Here is a 20245-nt window from a genome sequence, read left to right on the forward strand (position 1 = left end):
TGATTTAACTAGAATCGATAGGGGTATCAGCCCGTGAATTGGTACTTACCAAGCTAAAAGAACTGATTCAACTAATTTTTTTTATATTTTTTATAATTTTTTAATAATTTATCTAAAGAAATCCTCGGAAATTTTAAAGAAATGAAAAGATCAAACCCAAATAGATAGAAGAAAAGAAAGGAAGGCAGCAAGCCCAAAAGGCCTAAAGCAATAATAGAAATCCGGAAGACAATAGAGTGAAATATGTATGTATGACTAAAACAAAGATCTTTGGAGCAGAACAATACATGTCCGAACTGGACCGGAACTATCTCTAAACGAGAACTATCTATAAACGAGAACACTTTAAAATAGGACACAGCAAACCAAATCAATCTCTTCCAAAACAAATGCAAAGCGAAGCCGTGAAGTTTTTCATTTCAAGTCCAAAAAGTCCCTCCCTCGCCCTCTCTTACCCCTACCCCTGCCTTCAATAATATCTCTTTCGAAATAACCAACATATACATACCTTTCAACTTTCTCTCTAAATCTCTGTACTTTACTTGGATTTGGATAGGATTTTTGCATCGTCGGCAGCTTCTTCCTTTAATTTCCTTCTCTCTTTCTCTCTCTCTGGGCAACTTCTCGTTAGGGTTTTTGTGGGTTGGTGTTTTCCTTCAACAAAGAGAACATCTTTTACTGCTTCGTCTTTTTATTTCTCGGTATGGACTATGAAGTTTGCGATAGTAGTGGTATGTTGCATTTATTAATGTCATAATTGTTGTATTAAACAATGTTGCTGTTTCTGGGTTCATTTTTCTTCTTCACCTCCTTTTTTTCCTTTCGATATTTGAAAATTGGATAATGGGTGCATTCATTTTCTTTTTGGGTGGGGGTAAGATTAGAAATGAGGGTTTAGGGTTTAATTAATTGGGGTCATTGACTTTTTGATAAATTTCATTGCGGAAAGGCTGTTGTTTGGCTTTTGCTTTCTGGGTAACTTTTGGGTTTTATTTCGACATTTTTTATTTGAATTCTAAGTGGGATTCAAATATAGAGAACTTCAGTATATAATTTCTTTTTTCTGTTTGAGAGAAAAAAGCAATTTTCTTTTCTCTCTCTCTCTCTCTCTCTTTCAATTCTTTGTCCATATTATGCTAGATTTTTTGTTACTATACAAGAAGATTCATGATAAATCCATTTATTTCCATATTTTTTTATGTATATTTGTTCGATTGCATTTCCTTATAACTGTTCTTTTGAGCCTTGCAAACAAGGGCATCAGAATACTATTAATTGCCCTGGATGCCTCTATGCTGCTTGGTCATTCTTGTTTTTATAATGACAACAGGTACCGATGATGATTTGCCTCCTTCACATCCAACTAGAGTTCCAATAAGGGGTAATATTGCTGGAAATGGAAGATCTATTGTAGGTTCTGCTTCATATTCTAGGATGCATTCTGACATGGAGGCCCAAATACATCTACTTGAGCAAGAAGCTTACTGTGCTGTTCTGCGTGCTTTTAAAGCTCAATCCGATGCCATTACTTGGGTATGATGTATTTACACTTGTTGGACTTGGTTTTAATTTGCTTTCCTGTTTATTTCATGTTGATCGGGTTTCCATGCTTTGGCATATGCTGGCATCTTCAGGAAAAGGAAGGCCTGATAACAGAACTTAGGAAAGAACTGAGGGTGTCAGATGATGAGCATAGAGAGCTTCTGACTAAGGTTAATGCTGATGATATTATCAGAAGGATAAGGTTCGGATGCTTCATGAATTACTCTGACTTCAGGGTCCAGTGATTGATTATTATTCTGTTTAATGGATTATAAATGGGCAATTGTATCAGGGACTGGAGGCAAAGTGGTGGGAACCAGCCTGCGAGACTTGGTGCATCTCATAGCGTCCACAGTATTTTGCCTAGTCCAACTGTTTCAGCATCTCGCAAGAAACAGAAGACATCTCAATCGGTAAATCTCCCTACCATTGCTGGTGGAATAACAAGTTTTAGAACATTATTAGTAGTTCTTTGTGTTAAGCTTTCTTCTTTGGATGCTAGCTAGCAAAGCTGCTTTAGGAGCTTGGACCAAATGCAAGAAGCAATGACAATGATTTCGTTATAGAAATGTGAATGCGTACATTGACTTGTATTACTTGAAAATTTCCCCTGCAGGGTCAGTCATTGCCTGGCTTATCCTCGGCAAAGCCTATGCATTATCCTGCTGCAGTTTCTGCTGGAAATAGGCAATTCAATAACCGTGGTACTATCGCTAGCCTTTCAGCGAATGAACGTGCTGAAGGAGCAACTTTTGATCCCTTAATTGGAAGGAAAGTGTGGACAAGATGGCCTGAAGACAACCATTTCTACGAGGCTGTAATCACTGATTACAATCGCTCTGAGGTATGTTCAAGGCATACAAAGGCATTTTCTGTCTCTCTCTTTGTGACTCATCATAAGCTGGTGCATTTAGTTGTTATAGAGAGGATTGACTGCATAGTACGCCTATTTTTACCCAATACTGCAAGTATTTTATTTATCTATGTTTTACTAATTTGTCTGCAATCTGTTAATATTTTGAGCTGGGGCGAAGTATCAATGTTCTAAAGTCCTCCATAATTATAATCTGATTATTCAAAAGGATTATTCTTTATCCACTATGGTTTAATTATCTTCTAATGATTGTAAAATGACTTTTAGAATTACTTGTATTAATTCCATGTAATGCTAAGTCATCAACGGTATATTTTATTGTTGTTTTACAGGGTCGACATGCTTTGGTTTATGATATTAATACAGCAAATGAGACTTGGGAATGGGTTGATCTCAAAGAGGTAAGTAGATATGATTTTTTTTATTTTAAAGTTCGTTGTGTTTTCTAGTCTTTACCTTGTGTAGCAGCAAAGTTTGTGTTGACAAATATGATTTTTATTTTTTATATTGATGTTTTGTATATAATGCTCTTGATTGTGTATAGTTTCAAGAGTTAAGTGGCACCAATTCCATTACTAAATTTACATAAAGACCAAATGTTTTAACATTTAACAAAAATAAAATCAGGATACATATGCCAAATTTTAATACCTTTTAAGAGTCTACCTTCTTCTAATCAGATAACTTTCTCTTCCCTTTCAAAACACTTAAAAAATTGTTATTTGCGACATTAGTGAAATTTGTTACAGGCAAATAAAACCTGATTGTTGGTTTTTATGTGTCCACATATGTCTTACGGCATAAATTAGAATTTGGAAGTTAGCTAGGCCTTGTTTGAGCTCAAGTCGGTTGGTTTTGGGGAGGAAAGTTTAAAGCCTTATAAAGTCATACTCTCTCGATAATGAAAAGGTCTTTCTGAAAACTAGCAAATATCAGTCAGATTGACACAGTAAAGTTGTTTTGATTATAAATCTTTTTTAGTTGTTATTTTCAACTAGGTTATTATAGAATATTAAAGCGTTGGTGTTTTAATATTTTGAGGGTAGGCATTATGTTGAACTAAACCAAATTGTTCTAGAATATTACTAAAAATAGGCCTGTAGGCTGTAGGTATAATGTAATGAAGTACAGTTACTAACATTAGTAACCTTAATGAAGATAACATATATAGTTCAGATGCAACTAATGTCGCTTTTATTTGACTGCACTCTTTTGTTGCTCGGACTTTTCATATTTCTTGTAGTTTCTTTGTCCAGCACTAGTGTCTAACACATGGATATCAGTATATGGCCTCCAAGGATCCTCCGAATACATGGAAAAACTTGAAAAAAATTCAACTATACCCATGTCTATATGAACCCATATCTGATACCATGCCGAGTAACATAGCTTTTCATTTCCAGCAGTTGTAATTAATATGAATCTTTTCTTGTATGACATGAGAGTTTTTGTGGGCAAGGGGCAGGATGATTGTTTTTACGCGGCTACTATGCAATTAAGCACTATTAAACTTTTCTAGTTTCTTATCTTCTAGGAAGTGATGGGAATCTGGTGTTATTTTTGTAGCCATTTTTTTTATGCACTTGTTTAGTTATTTTGTTGTTGGTTATGCATGTCTTCCTAATTTGTTAAGAAGTGAGCTATTATAGATACCTATGAACTATATGTTTCGATTTCTGTTCTTGATGACCTCAATGCGTGGTGCTCTATTATAGTGTTATATTTCCTCGTAACCTTCATTTCCGAGCTTCTCATATAAAGTTCTTTCATTATCTTAATTTACCATTTTTTCTAATCTAAGCTAATTCCAGAAAAACCATACCAATCTCTTGCTGTTTATTGGAGGATCTAGTGAGTAGGTATTTATATTTATTTGGTATCTTATTTATTATGATTATTTAAGACTGACAATGGTTTTACTGCTTCATCAAAGTGGAATGCTTCTTAGCGCAAATAATTTTCCCATATGCATTTTATTGAGAACAATATTGATTTCCTGATTGTTACAGATTTCTCCAGACGACATAAGGTGGGATGGTGAGGACCCAGGCATATCTTATCGAGGAGGTCATGGTTTCCATGGAGCTAAGAAATCCTTCAGTCATGGTGCTCCTGCTCCTGGTATGGGAAGAGGAAGAGGTTCAGTGAAGGGCCTATATAGAAAAGAATCTTTGCCGCCACAGAATGGTATTGCGAAGAAACTTTCTGATGATATCGAGTTATTAAACACAGAGGCTCTAGTTAAGGAGGTATTTATGGAGAACCAGCTCAACTAATACCATTACTTATCAACTTTAGATTATTAACATCATATGTTATTTTTTTCTAATTTGATTTGATTCTTTCAAAAGGTGGAGAAGGTTTTCGAAGCAAGTCATCCTGATCCTCACGAGCTTGAGAAGGCAAAGAAGACGCTGAAAGTATGTTTGTTATTGATTCAAACAACTTGCAATATCTTTACGTCCATTGCTTAGAACTGCAAGCTTAACCAATATGTGTAATGCAGGAACATGAACAAGCGCTCATCGATGCTATCGCGAGGCTTGCCGATGCATCTGATGGTGAAAGTGGTAACCAATATATGCCTACATAGTGATATTTTGCATTTCTTCTGTATGTTGTAGATGGTCAGTACTGACATCTTATTTCAGATAAATTTTGTTTTAATTCCATTTGATTTTTGCTATTAATCATCCAGAGCATTGTTGTCTACTGATCGAGATTGAAATAAATCCATTTATTCCAAGCCTACCTTTTTTTGTTCTCTTTTTCTTTTTCGGGCAATATGTAACACGGGGGGTTATCATAGAGATGAATTATTACTGTTAGTTTGCATGGAAAATGTAATAGAATGAAGAATGCAACACTGGACATGTACAACTTGGTTTTGATCCAGTGGTCAAAGACTGTATGATGAGATCTAAATGCACCAAATTCCTTTCTAATTATACATTTTCAACTCTGGTGCATACAAGGTAAAACCTTTTCTGGATTCTGTACACCTGGAAGACTAATTGTTTTGCTTCTCTTTTTGATTTTTAGACGGAGAACAACCATACTCTCATGGGCAACTGATGGAGCAGCTGTGAGTACGTAGACATTCGGCATGGATTGTATGAAAGTCTAAAAAGAATTAGAAAGTTGCATCAAAAGGTAGTAGGACCCAAATTGCAATAGATAACTAGTTGATCTTTTCTTTCATTTTTTTTTTCGAATTTAGCTCCTTCCATGATCATCTGGAAGAAAGGGTGTGGTTGTTGGGAACTTGAACTGGAATGTAAAACTATTCATGGCATTCTTCAATGTAAAAGTTTTGATTTCATGTATTTGTTGAAACCAAGCTTTCCGTAACTTCCTTCATATTGCAGTCTCCAACAACATATGTTATTCCTGCAAGCCACAGGCACAATAAGATGATTGACATATTTGCATCTGCGACTAAGTAATTCGACATTTCATGAGAATAAATTATTCAATTTAAGTCTGATAAAATAGATCACAGGTAGATGCATGACCAATAGTTGGTATTGTTTCGGTTTTGGAGGGACCGAGAATGCATGGCCACAGTAAGCAGTTCGCTGAGGAGTTCCCGAAGATGGAACTTCAATGTGTCAATTTGGCGGTTCGAGTCTATTGCCAATTGGCTAACTTCAGCTTGTTCAGAACAGATGCAAGCTTCTATACTAGTAAACCATCAATAAGATATCAGATTCAAGGTACTGTAATGGCTTCACAGTTTCTCTGAAAAAGAAAGGATAAAGTGGCTATCAAATAAGCTACAACTTCATTCAAAAGGTTCCTAGTTAAAGTGGCAATATAAAGAAAGATGGGTTGAATCCCAGCATTTCAGTGAATCTAAAGACTGGCAATTTGCTGCTACTGTTAGTAAAGACACTTGCTCAAATGGTATTCAATAAGACGTCCCTGGAAGATGCAAATGATGATACAACCAAATCAAGAAAAAGCTTCAAGTGAGTAGCTTCAAGAAAAACCTTTGGACCATCTCATAATATTCATCGCTTGTATACCCCATACCCACAGCTTGAGGGAACAGAACATTGTCCTTACTACATAAGAAAATTAAGCCATCAAAGATGGAGAGTTCATCATCCCATCTGACGTTTAAGTAGTCGTATAAATTGTTCCATGAATTCAGAGATCTGGTTGTTAAGAAAAACTAGGCAACTAGTAACAAATAGAATATTTGAGGTGGTCAAAATTTTATGACGCTAAAATACAACATTGACTTCTACTCTCTGATTCTCTTATCTAAAACAAAATTTGTTGGGAATCACAAGATCAATGATCTGCTTGCTAATCCTATGGCTTCAATTACCATGATGCGACGGAAAGAGAAGAAAATCAAGAAACTGATACATATATAAAGCATCAAAACTCAAAATAAAGAATACCAAGACTCCAGAAAAAAACTTCAATCAGAGCAGAAGGGCCCTTACATCAATAAAAACAATTCAAGGAACTCAACAGTTTATAAACACAAAGATCCCTACCCACCGAGATAATCAATGCAACATACCTGGGTGCAAGGGAAACCCAGGAAGAAAAATCACATCAGCAGCCAGAATAAAGCAGGTTTAAGATCTGTCCATGTCCTCACATGTCAAAGGTTGATTATTTTCACTCGGTGTTTAGAAATGGAGTTGTTGGTAACATTGGCACCTTGCAAATAAAGAGTTATGCCGCTGGATTTTAGGATTTTTGGATGGTTCAATTCAGCATCCATTTGTCACGAATTGGGATTAGAGAGAAAGAGAGAGAAAAAGGGTATTGGAGGATTAATTGTGAAATGTGTATCATTAATGATGATTGATTATTTTTAGGAGGTAAATGAAAGGAATGATGGTTTCCCATCGTTTGTTTTAGAGTGCTGCTAAAGTTTTGATTTCTCATTACCTAAAAATTTCACCACATTTTTACCTTTCATAAATTTTATATATCATCCTGTTTTATACAAATATATAAATATAGATGTCCAAAAAAAATAATTAATTAATAGTTCATTAAGTCTTAATTCAGTTGACTGTATTATTATTTCAACAACAAAAAGAAGTAGATTCAAGCATATTTAAATGTATTTTTCCTTCAATTTAATGGTTAAAAAAATATGTCTAAAAGTGAGTAATGTATAAAAAAATAATTAATAAAAATTCATGTCAAATTCTATTTTAAATCTAAATTTTTTTTATCTACACTAAAAGTACATTTTTACAATAGATAGTATGCATAATGTATATCTATCTATTTTGATTTGCCTCATAGTACATGTCAAAGTGTTGGTAACATCAAATTTAACTCATTTTTAGATTAGATCTTCATCTGTATGGAGGATGCCCAACTTACATCAAACCTTTTGCATTTCTAATAATATACAATAGTATGTGAGAATAATCTGCAATATTGAGGAAAGACTAGTAATTTTCTTAGATGTTGCTTTGGGTTTTTGTATACTTTGATTTTTATTTTCTTTTGTGATAAATTGTGATGTAAGAAATATAAGCGAAGTCAATTACCCTTTTTAATTAACTTGAACTATCATAGCTTAATAATTTCATAACTTAATTAGTAAAAACAAATAAAAATTAAAAAACCATTATATTCAATTGTTCAAATTTGCATGATTTTTTTTGGGTTTAAACCCTAACAAAAACAAAACAAAACAAAGTATTAAGATCAATATTATCGACATTATAATAAGTTCCACAACTTAGTAGATGATGGTCTTCTATCGGATTCAACTATGGTGGATCTTGGATCAGCATATTTTTTTCCCCATAACATGTTTCACATAGCAATAAAAAAAATAAAATCTGCACCTGACTCATTAGAAAAAAAAATGATGTATCGATGAATAGAGCTAAGGTGTATTCAAGCTCATCTAACCGAAGATTTGCTAAAACCTAATTGAATGTATTGGATGTATGAAATGACTCTAGTAGAGGATGATACATGGTATCAACCTTGGTACTAGAATTTGGCAACAACATTTCTCCTACCATCCAAAGCATCTAAACTTTGGCATATTAATCCATCTCTTCCACAGTTAGATGTAGGGGAGAGGTTGGTTTGACAAGTCTCTCCAATCATGTGCTTCATTTGATTTTGAACTAATTCGTTTTTTTTTCTTCTTAGATGATTCAACACCCAACAACTAATCGTGCTCATACTTTACGTTAATGCTACTACTCCAATTATTGCCTACCATAAATTAGTACCATAAATTAGAAGGTTGGTTATTAAAATGACTTCTAGTATTATAGTTGCTTCCAACATGAAAAACGAAATGTATGCTTTTCTAACCTCCATTTTTCCAACAATGCGGAAGCAACTTTTGTATCATGATAAAATTTGTCATTGTAGATGTCATGTATAAGCCAACACTCTTCAAGTGGTCTACTATATGTCCCTTAACTTCAAAAATTTTAATTTATGTTTTTTGCACGAACAAATCAATCTTCATATTGTTTAAATAATAAAAAATATATATATATATATTTACCTTCGAAAATCTTAAAACCATTTTCTTTAAAATTACAAGTTAAAAAAAATAAAAGTTTTACTATATTAACGACATAATTTGCTACATGTTCTTGTAACATTAACAGTCATTTTTCTCCCCAAAAAGTACAAAATAACAAACAAAAAAGGGGAGAGCTTGAAAGTATTTTCGACGGGATGAGAAGAGAAATGGGTAGAGTATTTATAGAACGAAAAAATCTTCCTTGGCCATCGACTTCTTTGTATTAAATGGGTTAGTTAGGTTAAGAAGCAAATAAACTTCCTAGTCAAACTTCACAACCTTGAACCCAACACCAATAGAAGCCAAGATACTGTTCATTGTACTTTGCGGTCCTTCCCTTCCGACATACAAAACATGTACTCCTGTGATAATTTAACATAGCACTGAATTTGACCACTGAATGTTAAAATATTCCTAAAAAACAATATAAAAATGAACAATAATGAAGAAAAAAAGGGTGAAGATGACAAATACATTCAATGATGGACCCATTACACATTTGGTTACAATTTCACTCTAGAGCTAGTAAAAAATCTTGTTTTATTGTAACAACACAGTGATATTATATGGCAAAGTCGAAGAATTTGCGAGTTTGAAACAAGTAGTGGAACGAAATTTATTCATCCACTGAATTTGAATCTACTCTACAATCTCTTTTTCTATCCCAAAAACAATTGTTGTGTATGCAAACAGATTGGTAAAGACTAGCTCCATTAACTCATTATTCTATTATTAGTTGACATCTTTGCTAGACATTCTCCACCCTGTGTTAGACAAATAAAGAGTCTTGCGATAAGCAAAATATAATTTTAACTTCCTACCACACAATTTTCTATTTTCCATTGGTGCTCACTAAGCTTACAAAAAGGGAAACCAAAAAAGGAATACATAGTAAATATGTTCTTCACTTTGTAGAACGCTTCTTTACATGTCGAGTACCTGATTTGTTCTCATCAACTTCCCTTCCTCGTTTAGTAGATATTGACGGGGTGGCCGCTCTGCTGCTGCTCGCTTCCGCGGTCGTCCTGCACTCTTTGCTAGGCTTCCCCGCTCTTTTGCTTTTTTTCCCCCGGAACGTGTTCGTGGCTTTGAGATTTGATCCTTGCCTTTTAGTGCTGCTGTTTTTCTTCTGCTCTCCATCTCCACCATTATCAGAATTCACACCCTTCAGTATCTCTATCAATGGTCCATTATTGGATGAAGAGCTCCTCATTCTGTTCAAGAAATTTGCCGCACTTCACTTCTTTGAACTGACATTCGTGTTGGTCTTCTCCTTCTCACCCTCTGATACCGAATTCTCATTAGATATTGGAATCTAAATTCTTGTTCCAGTCTGTTATTTCGAGCTTTAACATTTTTGTTCAGTGCTAATCTTTCTCTTGTTCTCTTCTTTGTTACAAGAGACTCCTCCACTTTCTCGAACAATTTATCTTACTCCTTCCTATCTACAACATGATACGAGTATTATGGATAGAGTTTCACAAAACATTGTAAACATCCTATTGAGTAATAAAAATATATATATTCTCTTTTTTTCTTCATTCATTCTTTCTTTCACAATATTAAAAGTATTGTTTCCTTCTAGGTTAATATTAATTATTAAAAAATATTAAATATATTAATGAATTATTATTTTAATGAACAATAAAAAGTATATTCTTCAATTCAAAGTTTTTTCACACTTATACTTTTATATAAATTACAGATTAAATTCAATTAATATATTTTCATTTTGTATTTTCTTAAAACAATTTATAATTTGGAAAATGTTATAACCTTTTTCAGAAAATAATAATCCCAACTTTCATTTTTTTTCAAATATATCATTCCTAAACTTACATGTAAAATTATATTTGAATTTTATTTTTTAAATATTATATTTCCTTTGAAAAATATTTTATGAACTAATTATATTTCATAAACATCAAAAGTTTATAAAGTTTTACTACATAACTTTAAAAAATTAATATATATTAAATATATTTATATTCTTCATGTCTATTTATAATCCATATTTAAATTCATAACTCTCAACAATTAATATTTTAATTTTACTTGTTCATGACATTTGCCCATCCAACACCAAACTATTCTAATAATGATGTTATTACAATTATTTAGCTGTTATGTATTAAATAAAAATTTTCTTATGTTATTACATTTACCAGCTAATTGCATAAATAATAAAATCTTCAAACATTTCATGAATACAATTAAGGATGACAAAACTCAAATCCCCCGATAGATTCGGAACTAATTCACACTGAATGAAACGCATTTGTTTTTAAATATTAGTGCAAGGCAAAGTAAAGTAATTTTTTTCTTTTGGAAGTAAGTATGAAACAATTATGACAATTACTTACCTCACCCTATCCTATTCCATCATATAAAATTATTATTTTATTATTATACATATAAATTATTAAAAAGATAAAAATATAATAACTTAATATAGAAAAAATTCAAATATTTTATGTTTAAATATTTTTTGAAAAATTATATTTAGATATTTATTTAACTTTAAAAAATTGAAAATATTAAAGATAAGTAGCAAAAAAGAAATTGAATTGGAGCAAGGTGCGGCAGAAATGTAGGTATCCTACATCCATGGATGTTATAATGATTTTCAAAATTATGCATCCATAGTAAAACAAGATGAGTGGTAAGACAGGACGTGCCAACCATAGAACAATAATGGATTTAACAATATTTGTCCTAGTCCTACTCCATTGCCAATCCCTAAATACAATTGCACATACAGAAGATAGCATATTAAATCAAAGCGAATGTACAAATTTGAGATACAAACTAGCTTATAAATCAGAAGAAAAATGTTGGCGCAAACAAGTACATTTGATACAGAATGAACCCCTAGCTTAAAATTGATTGAAATATCGTGCACCATGTCTATTATATATCTAAAATTTACAAAGGCTTATTAGCTCAAATAGACTACCTCCTCACTAAACTGCAGCCTATGTTTCTTGAACTTGAGTGTCAATGTCCGATACAAGTACCTACCCAACATAGGTATAGTTAGATTTTTTTAAAAAGTTTCACATTCTTGGACCTCGTATCTATGTGTTCAACACAAGTACTTTCTGTTTGAAAGGTGTAATACAGACACACAAGAAAGAAGTTTAACAAGCAATTTTTGGCAATTGTTTGGACCTAAATCTTATGCAGCACCAATCCTTAATACTCCACCAGGTATGCTCTAGATACCAACTGACTAGTTTCATATCGCATTGTATTAAGAAGGATAAAAATCCAAGCATGTTTCACTATTGTAGTTTTATCTCAACTCATTAGATATAGAGTATAATGTTCATCGGGAACAAACAAATTTACAAATGAATTATTCACAAACCACACCAATTAATTTAATAAAACTTGAGAGGTTCTAAACAAATTCCCATGCAAAATTGATGCTACTTTGCTTACTTACTCATCCAAACATAAAAGGCTTAACAAGAACACTAATCAAAGCCAAAGCTTACATTATGTGTAGACAACTTCAAGCACCAGCAGCTCCCTTCAATGCCTTCTTCAACTCTTCGTTCAAATCTCCTTCCATTGATTTATTCTCATTGTTTCTTCTCTCCTTTTTCGATTTACTAATCCCATCCCATTCCATTTCTCTATACTTTCCAGAGTTTAAATCTCCGAATTTTCCGCCGGAGATTTCTCGCCTGAGATCCTCCACGGCTCTCTTCAATAACCCATTCTCAGACTGCAAAGCTTCCAACTGTCGCTTCAATGTATAACATGCTTCAGCAACGTCAGAATTCGGAGCCTCCCCTGGACCCGATTTGCTGACGGTGGAAATTGCCTGCTTTGAATCGGTGCCGTCCACATGTTCGATACCAATCTTATCCATCACCAGAAATGGAATCTTCGTCAACGAAACTCCAGTCTTTGGATCAACGATTCCGCCTACACCGCTCTTCATATCTGACGGGATCCTCATTCCCCACCGGAATTTGACCAACGCCTTTCCCTTCACCGGCACTGTGGTCCTCGCTGCTACCTCCATTCCGGACAGAATCCCCGCGATATCCCTCGAATTCAAATCCGCTAGTTTTCTTTTCTCGGCAAAGAACCTGATGGAATCGCCGTTAACAGCAGGCATATCCGCCACTTCAATTGACGAGTCGTCCTCCAAAACGACGCCATTTCTTGGCTTCACGGCTTTATCGAAAAGCGAAGACTGTGACTTCTTGATGGAGAAATCCCCAAACTGAGGCTTGAAGTGGAGCATGAAGCTAGGGTTTCCATGGCCAAGGAGGTTGAACTCAGCACTCATAAGCATAGAACTGGAGATGGGAGAACCGAAGGGTCCAGTTCCAGTCTTGACGATAAGAGAGAATGGGTTCCACGTGTCATTAGGTCGGTAGGCGACCTTGATGGACGGTCCAGATTCGAAGAAGGTAGAAAGATTTAAAGTAAGCTCCTTAGTTTCGCCTGCGATGATTCCTGATTGAAACGGCAAGCCGAATATGCTCAGAGGTATTTTCGCTCTTAACACTGGCCTTTTCTCTTCGCGAAATTTCAATGAAGCTTTCATTTTTCCCCTTTTCACTCAGAATCAAAAACCCTAATTTGAAAATTAAAATATATATGATTTGGGAGTAAGCACTGAAGATAAAAGGATAGGGGGTTTGAATTTATAGGATTTTTCTTGGATTTGAAAAACTTAATTTAGCGAAAATTCCGCCAAATTGAAATTGGGGGGCTGATGGATGGGTGTTAAGAGAGTACACGTCAGTGTTTGGCAAAAAGAAAGGAAAGGAAATTACAAAAAGAGTAACTGAAAGGAAAAGAGAATCTAGGTTGGAGGCGTAATTATTGGGAAAAAGGGGGGAATTATTGAACTTATGCCAATGATTGAACCAAGAAGAGGCCGATGCTTGGTTTTGTATTTTTCTTGTGAAATTTGGCGTAATTTTTGAATTTTCAAATTTCGAAAAAATTAAAATAAAGGGCAATTTATTAATAAAAGTTTTAGTTTAAATTATTGAAATGGGTCAATTATTTATCGGAATGGTTCTTTTTCGCGAAATCGCGTCCACGTCAGTGCGATGTCAGGGTATGCGTCAGCAACTCGTGCTGACGTGAACGCGATTTCGCGGAAAAGAACCATTCCGTGACGTGGACGCAATTTCGACCCGCGCGTGAACAGTATCCAACGGTCAAAAATTTGACTGTTGCCCCCCCAACGGTAAAAAAAACTATAAATACTCCCACCCCTTTTTATTTTTTCACAAACAAATTATCTCTCATATTTCCTCTCAATTCCTCTCAATTTCCTTCCAAAATTCTCTCAAATCCATATTTAATTTCAATTTCCTCTCAATTTCATTTTTAAAATAATTTTAAAATTTTTTTATATTTTTATAAATCGTAAAAATTTGTACGATTTCATCAATGACCGGATCATTTACTGTCTTCATAGGCATCACATATCGGTGGAACAAATGACAATGGTAAGTGTTAAATTTAATTTTTAAATATTATTTAAGAATTTTTTATTTATGCATGTTTAGACAATTATTAATTTATTATTTGTTATAAAAGTCTGAAGATCGGGTATTGGAATGCAATATCTAGAATATGCATGCTCCTCCATCACCGTTGGTAGAGAACTACCTGCGAGAAGTGAGTTTTTGGCACGTGGCGACGGTAGGTCGGGGATGCAAGTTGGACCCGAAATTGATCAGTGCGTTGATCGAGAGGTGAAGACCCGAGACGCACACATTTCATCTTCCATGTGGAGAGTGCACTATCACTCTAGAAGATGTTAGTCTGCAGTTAGGATTACCGGTGGACGGGCACCCAGTCACCGGGTCTGACCAATCTAGCAATTGGGAGGCGGTGTGCTACGAGCTTTTGGGCGCTATTCCGGAGAAAATGGAGGGAGGTAAGGTCGAGATGGGCTGGTTATGTGACACATTCCCTGATCCGGATGAAGATTCAACCGAAATTGAAAGAATCCGATATGCTCGGGCATACATTCTTCAAATAATTAGAGGTTATCTGATGCCGGACACGTCACAGAGCAACGTACATCTAAGATGGCTGCTAAAACTCGTTGATTTTAGAGCAGTCGGTGAATTGAGTTGGGGGTCTGCCTTCTTGGCAACATTATATCGGGAGATGTGCGGGGCGACGCGACCGAGGAGAGCAAACATCGGAGGTTGCCTGTCACTACTGCAGTTATGAGCACGGTTTCGCTTTCCATTTCTACGTCCTCGAGTGAACCACCCATATACATTCCCACTCATAACGAGATAAATTTTATTATATTACATTTTACAATTATTATGTAGATTTTTAAAAATAAAAGTATGCTAAAAATTTATTTAATTAGGTGGAACTATCTGGCAAGTTATGCTCGATTACCGTCCTCTCTTGAAGACATACGGCTTCTATTGGACCAACGGTCGGAAGCAGAAGTAAGTATTATTGCAAATAGATATTTCCATACATTCGCTATTCGATTGATATTTAGTATTTAGTATTTAGTATTATGTATATAACTAATATTTCTATCATGTTCATATAGTTTCAATAGACACCATACGAGGATCCGGCAATTCGGGCAGTAATCCCGGAAAGAGTTTTTACAAAATCCACAAGCTTGGCACGTGAAAGTCGTGTTGGTCAACTATGCAACCGTGGAGCCGCACCAAACAGACAGAGTGCTACGACAGTTTGGATGTAGACAACCGATTCCCGTAGATCCTGAGGTGTTTGACGATCAACACAAAGTCGACCTTCGGTAATTGAATACGGATTGGACAAGATACTGGTCTGAGTACATGGAAATGTGGGAAGATAGGTATGAATATCTACCTACTCGGGAACCAATCATCGTTCTGGAGTTATCGTGCGTTCCAGAATACATGCCATGGTTTAGGATCCATGTCAAGCCGTATTTACTGACGCTAGAGGAGAGGCAGCAGCAAATACGTGTCGAAAGAGTAAGGCGCGAGCCTCTAAATCCAAGACGACAAGACGAAGGCAACCCCTCAACGAGGCCCAGACATTCACCTGGCTCATCATCAACGGCCATAAGATCACCAGGCCCAACGAGAGCATTGACGCAGTCACCCGACGCAGCAGTTCAACCGATGATACCCACGCAACCGCCTTTTCAGATGATGCCAGGTGCGTTTCCTAGCCCTTATGTGTATCATAACCCTTATATGTATCCTTTCTGCGTCCTATGGCAGGTTGGAGCCAAATGCCCGGTTCAGCTCCATTTCCTGTTATGTCGAGCGGACCGCCGATGTATAGGCCAACGGCGCACGAGGGATCGCAAGGGGGGCCGTCGGGGAGCTCTCCTTTTTACCAATCCCACCAACGTATGGGTTTCAAACACCGTCGCCGTTCCTGATGCAAACACCTCCACATACACTATTCTTTGAAGGTGGATCATCGTCCCAAGTCCGACAACCAGATACCGAACCGGAAGAACCAGAATCCCCACCGGAGGAACAACAACCGCCGCCGGAAGCTAGAGAAAGGAGGAATCTAGCGCATAACCGTCGACGGCCGCCATGTGGCACTGAATCCCCCGGGCATAGACATTGATTGCCGTATTTAAATTTATTTGTACAAATATTTTAAATATTTTGATATTATTTTATGTAAAAAAATAGAATTTTTTTGAGTTATTTTGATATTATTTGATGTAATAAAATAGAAGTTTATTTAATGTAATAAAAACCCTAACCTAATTTAACCCTAAACCTCTAACCTAAATTAATTAAAAACCCTAACCTCTAACCTAAATTAATTAAAAACCCTAACCTCTAACCTAAATTAATTACAAACCCTAACCCTAATCTAATTTAATTAAAAACCCTAACCCTAACCTAATTTAATTAAAAACCCTAACCTCTAACCTAAATTATTACAAACCCTAACCCTAACCTAATTTAATTAAAAACCTTAACCCTAACCTGATTTAATTAAAAACCCTAATCTAATTTAATTTAAACCCTAACCCTAACCTAATTTAATTAAAAACCCTAACCCTTTAACTTAAAAACCCTAACCTTAACCTAATTTAATTAAAAACCCTAACCCCTAACCTAAATTAATTACAAACTCTAACCCTAACCTAATTTAATTAAAAACCCCTAACCTAATTTAATTAAAAACCCTAACCTAATTTAACCCTAAACTCTAACCTAAATTAATTAAAAACCCTAACCCCTAACCTAAATTAATTATAAACCCTAACCCTAACCTAATTTAATTAAAAACCCTAACCCTTTAACTTAAAAACCCTAACCTTAACCTAATTTAATTAAAAACCCTAAACCCTTAACTTAAAAACCCTAACCTTAACCTAATTTAATTAAAAACCCTAACCTAATTTAATTAAAAACCTTAACCTAATTTAATTAAAAACCCTAAACCCTTAATTAAAAACCCTAACCTTAACCTAATTTAATTAAAAACCCTAACCTAATTTAATTAAAAACCCTAAACCCTTAACTTAAAAACCCTAACCTTAACCTAATTTAATTAAAAACCCTAACCCTAACCTAATTTAATTAAAAACCCTAAACCCTTAACTTAAAAACCCTAACCTTAACGTAATGTTAGATTTGGAAAAATGTTTTGACTGGTACTAACAAATAATAATTTTACATAATTTGATAATTTTACTAACCATTAATACAATTTTTTGACTTAATAATTTTACATTCACATAGATTTGGAAAAATGTTTTGACTGGTACTAACAATTAATAATTTTATATAATTTGATAATTTTACTAACCATTAATACAATTTTTTGACTTAATACAATTTATCAATTAATAATTTCACAAACTTAATTTTTTTACAATTACATTCAACTATTGCGATTAGGGCATGATCGACTTGTATGGCCTGGATTCCTACACCATCCACACAACTTCGTTTGACTGGCTGTTTCTCGGATATCCATATTGTTACATATTCTACTCGAGCAAGGTCGACCCTTTGGTTTGCGACGTAATTCTCTATCCGATAACAGCTTAAAAGGAGCAAGAGATACGGGCGGCCACTTACGTTCATCTGGGACTGGTGGGAAAACGTGTCTCCATATGTTGTACATGTTTTCTAATTTGTACACTTCGTCCACATAACTCATCGGATCCAGACGGAGTTTCTGACAAGCTGCAATAACATGAGCGCATGGATAACGAAGTGCATCAAACATCCCACAGTCACAAGTCCTATTTCGAAAGTGTACACGATATTGCCCGCCAACAACACATTGATGCGATCTGTCAAACTCTGTCACGTGAAACCATAAATTGTCTCGATCGTGACACACTGTGTGCATGGTGTTTGCCTTCGCCTTGGCCTTGTTAATTTCTTGAACTACCTTACTGCACCATACATGGCCTCCCTGCATCTAGCCTGTATAACTTGCTGCTCGCTTTGGAAATAGCGCCGCTAAATGAAAATATGTCTCTCGCACAACCGATGTTATCGGTAGATGGCGCGTTCCTTTAAGAACAGAATTTATGCATTCTGCTAGGTTCGACGTCATATGGCCATATCGTAGGCCGCCGTCGTATGCTTGTGCCCACTGTTCGAAACATATGTTACAAAGGTAGTCCGCCCCTTCTCCGTTTTGGGATCGTAAAATTGCCAACATCTTGTGAAAAAGATCTTTATTTATTTCATACCCTTCCAATATAATATCATAGCGAATAATTTATACCACTTCTACTAATAAAACTAATTCAAATTGACAAACGAAATAACATAGATATAGACTAAATACCCATGTTGGTCATTTGTCGCCGTTCGCTCTTAGATGGATATTGCTTGTAGTAGTTCGAAGCAACGTGTCTTAGGAAATATCTATGGTGTGTGCGCTGCCATAAGCTTCCCTCTCGATCAAATGCAGCTAGTATACCGGCGTCCCGATCTGAAATAACACAGATATCAGGTTGGGGGCACACATGCCTCCTTAACCTAGAGAGAAAGAAATCTCAGTCATCAGACGACTCCCCCGGTGTTATTGCAAATGGAATTGGAAGAATTCTCCCACCGCCATCTTGTGCCACTGCAAGCAATAGCCGATGAGTATACCTACCGAACATGAAGGTACCGTCAATTTGTACCAATGGCTTGAAGTATGGAAATGCGTCTTGGCATTGCTTAAAGGTCCAAAATAGGCGTTTGAACACTTGGCATCCACGTAGCAATCGACTGTTGTAGTACACATGTTCCATTTTAAGGTCTGTGATGGCACCGGGGACGTATCTCTCTAGCACCTGACACCACTGCCATATTTCATTATATAAGGCGTCCCACCCACTATGCATCTTCTCCAACGCCTTTTGCTTAGCTATCCAAGCCTTGCGGTAAGAGGGCGTGTACCCCATTTGGCTACGGATATTGGCAATTAACACCGGCACTGAAGTCATACGATCTGCTTTTATCGTGGGCAGTATCAAGCTAGCTAACATAGCTGAATCCATTTTGGGATGATCTTGTGAAACACCTACAAAGGGAGTACATTAAATAATGCAACATTGCATAATAAAAGCATTATTCAGATACAGTCAATACTGTAACTGCAGCACATGTATGTGGACCTTTGTACTTTTTTATCTCCCACAACCCTGTCCTTTTCCTTAACGAGGCGTAGATTTTCCATGAACATGTGCCGCCTTGCACCGCACACTTCGCCTCAAACTTATCAGATTTTGATTTAATGACGTGGTAGTTAACGCCATTTTTTGATGCTATGTTGTTTCAAAGCACCAATAAAACTATCCTTGTTGGTAAACTGATTACCAACTTCAAGTTCACCGAAATCTACCCCCGAACTTGTACGATCACGCAACCGGTGTGGTAGATCTGGAAACTCTAACGCATTATCTGTAGACAGATCGACATTAAGCATGTGGGCTGGAGGTGAGTATGCTCTGAATCGTAGATTTTCTTCCTCATCTGAACTCCTGTCAGCACCTTCAGCTTCTGTTAGAATAGGCTCCGGTTCAGAAAATAAGCCAACTTCTGCACCATCCGGCCCGGGCTCTCGAGGTGGATCCACATCGGAGTCATCTTCTAACCCACAATCATTTGCACTGTACGAGGTCCCCTCACCGGTTGACGTCGTAGGGAGTACATCATCCCTTCTTCTGGGCATTTGATAACGTCCCCAATTGGATGTAGATTGCCACCCGCTAGAACTTGATGCCGCTCCCCAGTACGTATTTCTAGCATCAAACATCGAGCCACCGACGTACATGTCCCACCCACCGACAG

General features: G+C 35.8%; 2 protein-coding genes and 1 long non-coding RNA gene across 7 annotated transcripts; 1 reads left to right on the plus strand and 2 right to left on the minus strand.

The window, feature by feature from the left end:
- The first annotated feature begins 252 nt into the window (after positions 1-252).
- LOC107899744 (protein EMSY-LIKE 1) lies at positions 253-5742 on the plus strand. 3 transcript variants are annotated; one of them, XM_016825528.2, is made up of 10 exons: positions 253-731; positions 1331-1533; positions 1635-1744; positions 1835-1955; positions 2159-2386; positions 2749-2817; positions 4426-4665; positions 4768-4836; positions 4923-4986; positions 5459-5742. In XM_016825528.2, the coding sequence occupies exons 1-10, from the start codon at positions 704-706 to the stop codon at positions 5503-5505; spliced, it is 1179 nt and encodes a 392-aa protein (XP_016681017.1). In that variant the 5' UTR covers positions 253-703; the 3' UTR covers positions 5506-5742. The 3 variants fall into 3 exon arrangements, with proteins under 3 accessions (XP_016681017.1, XP_016681018.2, XP_016681019.1); XM_016825529.2 differs by having other exon boundaries at positions 278-731; positions 4923-5043; positions 5459-5538; XM_016825530.2 differs by having other exon boundaries at positions 313-701.
- Positions 5269-7312, minus strand: LOC107899746 (uncharacterized). The gene is made up of 2 exons (XR_001684809.2): positions 6954-7312; positions 5269-6157 (listed from the first exon to the last, which is right to left on the minus strand). It is a non-coding gene; the product is annotated as an uncharacterized lncRNA (long non-coding RNA).
- Positions 7313-9663: 2351 nt separating this feature from the next.
- Positions 9664-13784, minus strand: LOC107899747 (uncharacterized). 3 transcript variants are annotated; one of them, XM_016825533.2, is made up of 2 exons: positions 12455-13784; positions 9664-10395 (listed from the first exon to the last, which is right to left on the minus strand). In XM_016825533.2, the coding sequence occupies exon 1, from the start codon at positions 13519-13521 to the stop codon at positions 12472-12474; it is 1050 nt and encodes a 349-aa protein (XP_016681022.2). In that variant the 5' UTR covers positions 13522-13784; the 3' UTR covers positions 9664-10395; positions 12455-12471. The 3 variants fall into 3 exon arrangements, with proteins under 3 accessions (XP_016681022.2, XP_016681021.2, XP_016681020.2); XM_016825532.2 differs by having other exon boundaries at positions 9664-10399; XM_016825531.2 differs by lacking the exon at positions 9664-10395 and adding an exon at positions 11750-11971.
- Positions 13785-20245: the final 6461 nt, after the last annotated feature.

Source organism: Gossypium hirsutum, chromosome D04 (assembly GCF_007990345.1).
Source record: "Gossypium hirsutum isolate 1008001.06 chromosome D04, Gossypium_hirsutum_v2.1, whole genome shotgun sequence".
In the NCBI taxonomy this organism is placed as follows: Eukaryota; Viridiplantae; Streptophyta; class Magnoliopsida; order Malvales; family Malvaceae; genus Gossypium; species Gossypium hirsutum.